The 9430-nt window shown below is 46.1% G+C and overlaps 1 protein-coding gene across 1 annotated transcript in view; it reads left to right on the plus strand.

The window, feature by feature from the left end:
• Window positions 1–1014: 1014 nt before the first annotated feature.
• The window catches only part of LOC116359637 (histidine decarboxylase-like), a 15166-nt gene continuing 6750 nt past the window's right edge, over window positions 1015–9430 (plus strand). The window contains exons 1-8 of the mRNA XM_031812736.1: window positions 1015–1109; window positions 2474–2652; window positions 3997–4110; window positions 4420–4542; window positions 5974–6117; window positions 6380–6523; window positions 7897–7963; window positions 8334–8496. Coding sequence (XP_031668596.1) covers window positions 1082–1109; window positions 2474–2652; window positions 3997–4110; window positions 4420–4542; window positions 5974–6117; window positions 6380–6523; window positions 7897–7963; window positions 8334–8496 — 962 coding nt within the window. The 5' untranslated portion in view covers window positions 1015–1081. The remainder of the gene's footprint in view (window positions 1110–2473; window positions 2653–3996; window positions 4111–4419; window positions 4543–5973; window positions 6118–6379; window positions 6524–7896; window positions 7964–8333; window positions 8497–9430) is intronic.

Below are 9430 nucleotides of genomic sequence, written 5' to 3' on the forward strand. Positions count from 1 at the left end.
ACTGGAAAACAAAAGCCACCTGCGCTGTGATATGTGATTGGAAGCATTTGTCAGTGATTCCATGAAGTAGCGTTCTGTTCTGTTAAATCATGTCACACCAGGTTTCTTTACCTCGTTAACATTATTCTCTTCAAACAACATCAGTGTGTCATGTTAGTTTATTCAGTTCACAGAGGGAAAAGGAGGAGGGAACCAAAGTTTAATTTACTTTCAACACTGCTTTGTCTGTGTGTGTGAGTGTGTGTGTCTGTGTCTGTGTGTGAGTGTGTGTGTGTGTGAGTCTGTGCGTGTGTGTGTGTGAGAGTGTGTGTGTGTCTCTGTGTGTGTGTGAGTGTGAGTGTGTGTGTGTGTGTGCGTGCGTGTGTGTGTCTGTGCGTGCGTGTGTGTGAGTGTGTCTGTGTCTGTGAGTGTGTGTGTGAGTGTGTCTGGGTGTGTCTGTGTGTGTGTGTGTGTCTGTGTGTGACTGTGTGTGTGTGTGTGTGTGTGTGCGTGTGTGTGTGTGTGTGTGTGCGTGAGTGTGTCTGTGTCTGTGTGTGTGCGTGCGTGTGAGTGTGTCTGTGTGTGTGTGAGTGTGTCTGTGTCTGTGTGTGTGCGTGCGTGCGTGAGTGTGTGTGTGTGTGTGTGTGCGTGCGTGAGTGTGTCTGTGTGTGTGTCTGTGTGTGTGTGTGTGAGTGTGTCTGTGTGTGTGTCTGTGTGTGCGTGCGTGAGTGTGTCTGTGTCTGTGAGTGTGTCTGTGTGTGTGCGTGACCGTCACATTTACCTATTCATCCCAGACAGATGGACCCATGAAGGGGAGAGTGGGAGTGCACTGCACCAGGGCACGCGGAGAGAGGACATCTAATGTGAAATGAGATGCAGCCCTTGATGTTTATTTAACTGTAGGTGGGAAGGTAGAGAGACGAGCATTAGTTTCTATGTCAGTCTACGTCAGTACCTTTAGGGCGGTCTCCATCGGTGGCCCTGTATATATATATATATATGTCTGTACCTCCGTCTCTTAACTAAACAACACCAGCAGAGAGAAACACTGATCTAACACACTACTGTACACCTCTCAGCTGACAACTCTATTGTTACAAGGATGCAGGCAGAGGAATACAATCGTAGAGGTAAGCTGGGCTTCTTCTCTATATAGTGCTGAGTAAAGCTAAAACCATGTATTTAGATTGTAGGTAGTTATTGTAAGTATTTTAGGTAGTTATTTTAGGTAGTTATTGTAGGTAGTTATTGTTATTAGTTATTGTAGGTAGTTATTTTAGGTAGTTATTGTAGGTAGTTATTGTAGGTAGTTATTTTAGGTAGTTATTTTAGGTAGTTATTGTAGGTAGTTATTGTAGGTAGTTATTGTAAGTATTTTAGGTAGTTATTGTAGGTAGTTATTGTAGGTAGTTATTGTAGGTAGTTATTTTACGTAGTTATTGTAGGTAGGTATTTTAGGTAGGTATTTTAGGTAGTTATTGTAGGTAGGTATTGTAAGTATTTTAGGTAGTTATTGTAGGTAGTTATTTTAGGTAGGTATTTTACGTAGTTATTGTAGGTAGTTATTGTAGGTACCGGTAGGTATTTTTGGTAGGTATTGTAGGTAATTATTGTAGGTATTTATTTTAGGTAGTTATTTTAGGTAGTTATTGTAGGCAGGTAGATGGTTGGTGTTGTAGGTAGATTGATGGTTGGTGTTGTAGGTAGATTGATGGTTGGTATTGTAGGTAGGTAGATGGGGACAATAAAAGGCCACTCTACAATATGCTGTTTTGTCATACTGTACAACGCAATGCCACAGATGTGTCAGGTTTTGAGGGAGCGTGCAAATGGCATGCAGACTACAGGAATGTACACCAGAGCGGTTGCCAGAGAATTGAATGTTAATTTCTCTACCATAAGCCGCCTCCAACGATGTTTTAGAGAATTTGGCAGTACGTCCAATCGGCCTCGTTAACCACGCCAGCCTAGGACCTCCACATCCGGCTTCTTCACCTGCAGGATCGTCTGAGACCAGCCACCCAGACAGCTGATGAAACTGTAATAAAGCTCTTTTGTGGGGGAAAAAATATTCTGATTGGCTGGGCCTGGTTTCCCAGTAGATGGACCTGGCTCCCAAATGGGTGGGCCGACGTCTCGCTGGTCCACCCATGGCTGCGCCCCTGTCATGTGAAATCCATAGATTAGGGCCTAATGAATTTATTTAAATGAACTGATTTCCTCATATGAACTGTAACTCAACTGTAAAATCATTGACATTTTTTGCATGTTGTGTTTATATATTTGCTCAGTACAATATGCTATCTCATATTGTGTAATCTGTTGTTTTGTTATACCCTGAAGAAGACCAAAACACAGTGATTTGAATCCTTTTACATCTATTTCTATAGATCTCAAAGAGTGGTTGAACATTGTTCGTGATTGATATCCTATATAATATAATATGCTAACTAATATTGTGTAATCTGACTGTTGTGTGTTGTCCGTCGTCCAGGTAAGGAGATGGTGGATTACATCACTAGGTACCTGACCACCATCAGAGAGAGGAAGGTGACCCCAGGCCCAGAGGTGAAGCCTGGCTATATGAGAGAGCTGCTGCCAGACAGCGCCCCCACTGACCCGGAGGACTGGGACTGTATCTTCAGGGACATAGAGAAGGTCATCATGCCTGGGGTACGTCATGTTCACACATTATATACTCAGCAAAAAAAAGAAACGTCCCTTTTTCAGGACCCTGTCTTTCAAAGAGAATTCGTAAAAATCTAAATAACTTCACAGAGGGTTTAAACACTGTTTCCTATGTTTGTTCAATTAACCATAAACAATTAATGAACATGTACCTGCTGAATGGTCGTTAAGACACTAACAGCTTACAGACCGTAGGCAATTAAGGTCACAGTTATGAAAACGTAGGACACTAAAGAGGCCTTTCTACTGACTCTGAAAAACACCAAAAGAAAAATGCCCAGGGTCCTTGCTCATCTGTGTGAACGTTTCCATACCGTGAGGCCTAAGACAGCGCTACAGGGAGACAGGACGGACAGCTGATCGTGCTCGCAGTGGCAGACCACGTGTAACAACACCTGCACAGGATCGGTACATCCGAACATCACACCTGCAGGACAGGTACAGGATGGCAACAACAACTGCCTGAGTTAAACCAGGAACGCACAATCCCACCATCAGACTGTCCGTAATAGGCTGAGAGTGGCTGGACCAGACATCACCGGCAACAACGTCGACTTTGGAGGTGGAGGGTCCGTCATGGTCTGGGGCGGTGTGTCACAGCATCATCGGACTGAGTTTGTTGTCATTACAGGCAATCTCAATGCTGTGCGTTACAGTGAAGACATCCTCCTCCCTCATGTGGTACCCTTCCTGCAGTCTCATCCTGACATGACCCTCCAGCATGACAATGCCACCAGCCATACTGCTCGTTCCGTGCGTGATTTCCTGCACGACAGGAATGTCAGTGTTCTGCCATGGCCAGCGAAGAGCCCGGATCTCAATCCCATTGAGCACGTCTGGGACCTATTGGATCGGAGGGTGAGGGCTAGGGCCATTCCCCCCAGAAATGTCTGGTAACTTGAAGGTGCCTTGGTGGAAGAGTGGGGTAACATCTCACAACAGGAACTGGCAAATCTGGTGCAGTCCATGAGGAGGAGATGCACTGCAGTACTTAATGCAGCTGGTGGCCACATCAGATACAGACTGTTAATTTTGACCCCCCCTTTGTTCAGGAACACATTATTCCATTTCTGTTAGTCACATGTCTGTGTAACTTGTTCAGATTATGTCTCAGTTGTTGAATCTTGTTATGTTCATACAAATATGTACACATGTTACGTTTGCTGAAAATAAACACAGTTGACAGTTATTTTCTTGCCGAGTGACTATGAGACGTTACCAGGACCATTGTGGATCAAACATCGATTGGATATTCTGGATATTCTGTCCCCCAAAGTATATTTCTGGCACTAATGATGGAGTGTGTGTGTGTGTGTGTGTGTTGGTCAGGTGGTCCACTGGCAGAGCCCCTACATGCATGCGTACTATCCAGCCCTGACCTCCTGGCCCTCCATGTTAGGAGACATGTTGGCTGACGCCATCAACAACATCGGATTCACCTGGGTAACTATCTTACCACATCAAACTTGATTTACACTTTGTGTGGAACTACACTAAATTAACTCACCTAATTGTCCAACTAAAGTTTTGGTTTAAAGACTCGAATATCATGTTTGTTTAAAAAATATATATTTCCTGGAAAAACATTAACTGTGACATTAAGTTTGTGAGTTTTTTAAATCTATTAAGTTACTTTGGATACAATCATCTGCTACAGAAAACCACTGCAGGAAATCCTATAGTAGTGTGATATTATAATTGTAATGACTATTGATGATAGAATAACATGATGTTGTTGTGTGTTGGGTCCAGGCCTCCAGCCCGGCGTGTACAGAGCTGGAGATGAACGTGATGGACTGGTTGTGTAAAGCTCTTGGTCTCCCCACCTTCTTCCTCCATCACCACCCAGACAGCACCGGGGGAGGAATACTGCAGGTAGGATAGATACACCTGGGTACACCTGACCACACCTGACCATACTCACCTTACAGTACCACCCAGACAGCACCATGGGAGGAATACTGCAGGTAGGATAGATACACCCGGATATACCTGACCATACCTGACCATACTCACCTTACAGTACCACCCAGACAGCACCAGGGGAGGAATACTGCAGGTAGGATAGATACACCTGACCATACCTGACCATACTCACCTTACAGTACCACCCAGACAGCACCATGGGAGGAATACTGCAGGTAGGATAGATACACCCGGATATACCTGACCATACCTTTTTTTTTTTTTTTTTTTCACCTTTATTCAACCAGGTAGGCTAGTTGAGAACACCTTTATTTAACCAGGTAGGCTAGTTGAGAACACCTTTATTTAACCAGGTAGGCTAGTTGAGAACACCTTTATTTAACCAGGTAGGCTAGTTGAGAACACCTTTATTTAACCAGGTAGGCTAGTTGAGAACACCTTTATTCAACCAGGTAGGCTAGTTGAGAACACCTTTATTCAACCAGGTAGGCTAGTTGAGAACACCTTTATTTAACCAGGTAGGCTAGTTGAGAACACCTTTATTCAACCAGGTAGGCTAGTTGAGAACACCTTTATTCAACCAGGTAGGCTAGTTGAGAACACCTTTATTTAACCAGGTAAGCTAGTTGAGAACAAGTTCTCATTTGCAACTGCAATGTCTATATACATTGTGTGCAAAAGGCATGAGGAAGTAGGTGAATAATTACAATTTTGCAGATTAACACTGGAGTGATAAATGATCAGATGGTCATGTACAGGTAGAGATATTGGTGTGCAAAAGAGCAGAAAAGTAAATAAATAAAAACAGTATGGGGATGAGGTAGGTAAAAATGGGTGGGCTATTTACCGATAGACTATGTACAGCTGCAGCGATCGGTTAGCTGCTCAGATAGCAGATGTTTGAAGTTGGTGAGGGAGATAAAAGTCTCCAACTTCAGCGATTTTTGCAATTCATTCCAGTCACAGGCAGCAGAGAACTGGAACGAAAGGCCTGACCACCTGACCATACTCACCTTACAGTACCAACTAGACAGCACCAGGGGAGGAATAGGCAGGTAGGATAGATACACCTGGATACACCTGACCATACTGAGGAATACTGCAGGTAGACATGTACCTGACTGTCTACTGGAGAGAGACATGTACTCTCACAGCACCACCTAGTGGTGAATGGGAATACCATTCTGTACACTCCTCTCAGAGCAGTAAATAAGAGCTCTCAGGTGTTTCAGTTCACATAAACGTAGTGCTTTTCTCCCTCCCTCCCTCCCTCCCTCCCTCCCTCCCTCCCTCCCTCCCTCCCTCCCTCCCTCCCTCCCTCCCTCCCTCCCTCCCTCCCTCCCTCCCTCCTCTCTCTCCCCCATCCCTCTCTCCTCTCAGAGCACAGTGAGTGAGAGTAGTCTGGTAGCTCTGCTAGCTGCCAGGAAGCACAGGATCCAACAGCTGAAGAGGACAGATCCAGCAGACAGAGACCTGGACGACTCAGTGGTCAACTCCAGACTGGTGGCCTACGCATCCGACCAGGTCAAGATGGGATGGGTTAGGGACCCACACACACACGCACATATGCAACGTTTGCAAACACACACACACACACACACACACACAAATAGTGAGTTCTGCATAATGAGAGATTGTCTGTCTGCCCGTGTGTCCGTCCATCTGCCTGTCTCTCTGTGTGTCCGTCCATCTGCCTGTCTGTCTGTCCGTGTGTCCGTCCATCTGCCTGTCTGTCTGTCTGTCCGTGTGTCCGTCCATCTCTCCGTCTCCTCTCTGCCTCTATCAGGCTCACTCCTCAGTGGAGAAGGCAGGTCTGATCTCCCTGGTGAAGATCAGGTTCCTCCCTCCAGACGACCACTTCTCCCTGAGAGGAGACACTCTGAAACAGGCCATCCAGGAGGACAGGAGGAGAGGACTGGTACCTGTCATGGTAGGTCATGGTAGGGTATATTAGGGGGCGGTAGGTCATGGTAGGGTATATTAGGGGGCTGTAGGTCATGGTAGGGTATATTAGGGGGCTGTAGGTCATGGTAGGGTATATTAGGGGATGGTAGGTCATGGTAGGGTATATTAGGGGGCGGTAGGTCATTGTAGGGTATATTAGGGGGCGGTAGGTCATTGTAGGGTATATTAGGGGATGGTAGGTCATGGTAGGGTATATTAGGGGATGGTAGGTCATGGTAGGGTATATTAGGGGGTGGTAGGTCATGGTAGGGTATATTAGGGGGCGGTAGGTTATGGTAGGGTATATTAGGGGGCGGTAGGTCATGGTAGGGTATATTAGGGGATGGTAGGTCATGGTAGGGTATATTAGGGGGTGGTAGGTTATGGTAGGGTATATTAGGGGGCGGTAGGTCATGGTAGGGTATATTAGGGGGCGGTAGGTCATGGTAGGGTATATTAGAGGGCGGTAGATCATGGTAGGGTATATTAGGGGGTGGTAGGTCATGGTAGGGTATATTAGGGGGTCGTAGGTCATGGTAGGGTATATTAGGGGATGGTAGGTCATGGTAGGGTATATTAGAGGGCGGTAGATCATGGTAGGGTATATTAGGGGGCGGTAGGTTATGGTAGGGTATATTAGGGGGTGGTAGGTCATGGTAGGGTGTATTAGGGGGTGGTAGGTCATGGTAGGGTATATTAGGGGGTGGTAGGTCATGGTAGGGTATATTAGGGGGCGGTAGGTTATGGTAGGGTATATTAGGGGATGGTAGGTCATGGTAGGGTATATTAGGGGGTGGTAGGTCATGGTAGGGTATATTAGGGGGTGGTAGGTCATGGTAGGGTATATTAGGGGGTGGTAGGTCATGGTAGGGTATATTAGGGGGTGGTAGGTCATGGTAGGGTATATTAGGGGGTGGTAGGTCATGGTAGGGTATATTAGGGGGCGGTAGGTTATGGTAGGGTATATTAGGGGGCGGTAGGTCATGGTAGGGTATATTAGGGGATGGTAGGTCATGGTAGGGTATATTAGAGGGCGGTAGATCATATTAGGGGGTGGTAGGTCATGGTAGGGTATATTAGGGGATGGTAGGTCATGATAGGGTATATTAGGGGGTGGTAGGGTATATTAGGGGATGGTAGGTCATGGTAGGGTATATTAGGGGGTGGTAGGTCATGGTAGGGTATATCAGGGGCGGTAGGTCATGGTTGGGTATATTAAGGGTATACCAATCAATGTAGGGTATATTAGGGGATGGTAGGTCATAGTAGGTCATGGTAGGTCATAAACAGTTGTAACCAAGGTCGTAACCAAGGTCGTAACCAAACCAAAGATCATGTTAGTTTGTTTGTTTGTTTCAGCTGTGTGCCACTCTGGGGACCACAGGGGTGTGTGCCTTCGACGACCTGTCAGAGCTGGGACCAGTGTGTACGTCTGTACCCCCCTACCTCCTCATTATTATACACACCTGTATGACATACAACATGTACCACACATAACATGTATGACATATGACCTTTGTATGACTTTGGAGAATCTCAGCGTCCTGGGTCCGTACTGTATTCATAAAGAGTCTCAGAGTAACAGCGCTGATCATGAATGGACGGGTTGCTCTGCCCCTGTGAGCCATTCCTGCTCGCACAAGCCAAGGTTCCCACAAGGCTACTTCATACTTCCTCTGAGACGCTGTATGAATACAGATCAGGGTCACAGGTTCAAGTTCCACTCGGACTCCCACCGCCCCCCCCCCCAGATTCTCTGCAAAACGTGTTTGTATTCCTCCCCCTGCCTGGCCTAGGTGCAGAGGAAGGTCTGTGGCTGCATGTGGATGCAGCGTACGCAGGCTCAGCGTTTCTCTGCCCTGAGCTGAGAGGACCTCTGGGGGGTATAGAGTACGCTGACTCCTTCGCATTCAACCCCTCCAAATGGATGATGGTCCACTTCGACTGCACTGCCTTCTGGTGAGGGAGGGAGGGAGGGAGGGAGGGAGGGAGGGAGGGAGGGAGGGAGGGAGGGAGGGAGGGAGGGAGGGAGGGAGGGAGGGAGAGGGAGAAAGGAAGAGAGAGGGAGGAAGAAAGGGGAGGGAGAGAGGAATGGGAGGGAGAGAGGGAGAGAGGAATGGGAGGGAGAGAGAGAGAGGAAGGGGAGAAAGGAAGAGAGAGAGGGGGAGGAGGACCTGGTTGTCATCCTGTCCTGCAGTCTAATGACCAAAACGCCCTCTAGTGGCCTCATGGGTGGAATATTAATAATAATTAAATTAACATTATTTCAGAAAAGACAGCCGGAAATCTGGTGATTCTATGTCAAACGGTTGTGTTATATTTAGTCTTCTGTGATGTATATAAAATGTAATATTGGATACAAACTCAAAGTGTAATACATTTACACTCTATATCTGACATGTGTCTTCTGTTTTTAAACCCATAACCATGTGTGTGAAGTAGATTGGTTTATTAACACGACCAAGAAACATTGTGTGATCCTGATTTAGCCCACTGCAGTAAAATGTTTTAAAAAGAGAGAAGGGGGGTAGAGAGGAGTTATGACGACCCTCGAGGGCTTTCCAGACACGAAGCGGCGGCGGCGTTGCCCATTCATTAAATCAAATCAAATCAAATGTTATTTGTCACATACACATGGTTAGCAGATGTTATTTGTCACATACACATGGTTAGCAGATGTTATTGGTCACATACACATGGTTAGCAGATGTTAATGGTCACATACACATGGTTAGCAGATGTTAATGCGAGTGTAGCGAAATGCTTGTGCTTCTAGTTCCGACAATGCAGTAATAACCAACGAGTAATCTAACCTAACAATTCCAAAACTACTACCTTATACACACAAGTGTAAAGGGATAAAGAATATGTACATAAAGATATATGAATGAGT

The sequence above is a fragment of the Oncorhynchus kisutch genome, unplaced genomic scaffold, assembly GCF_002021735.2.
Source record: "Oncorhynchus kisutch isolate 150728-3 unplaced genomic scaffold, Okis_V2 Okis03b-Okis08b_hom, whole genome shotgun sequence".
Lineage (NCBI taxonomy): Eukaryota > Metazoa > Chordata > Actinopteri > Salmoniformes > Salmonidae > Oncorhynchus > Oncorhynchus kisutch.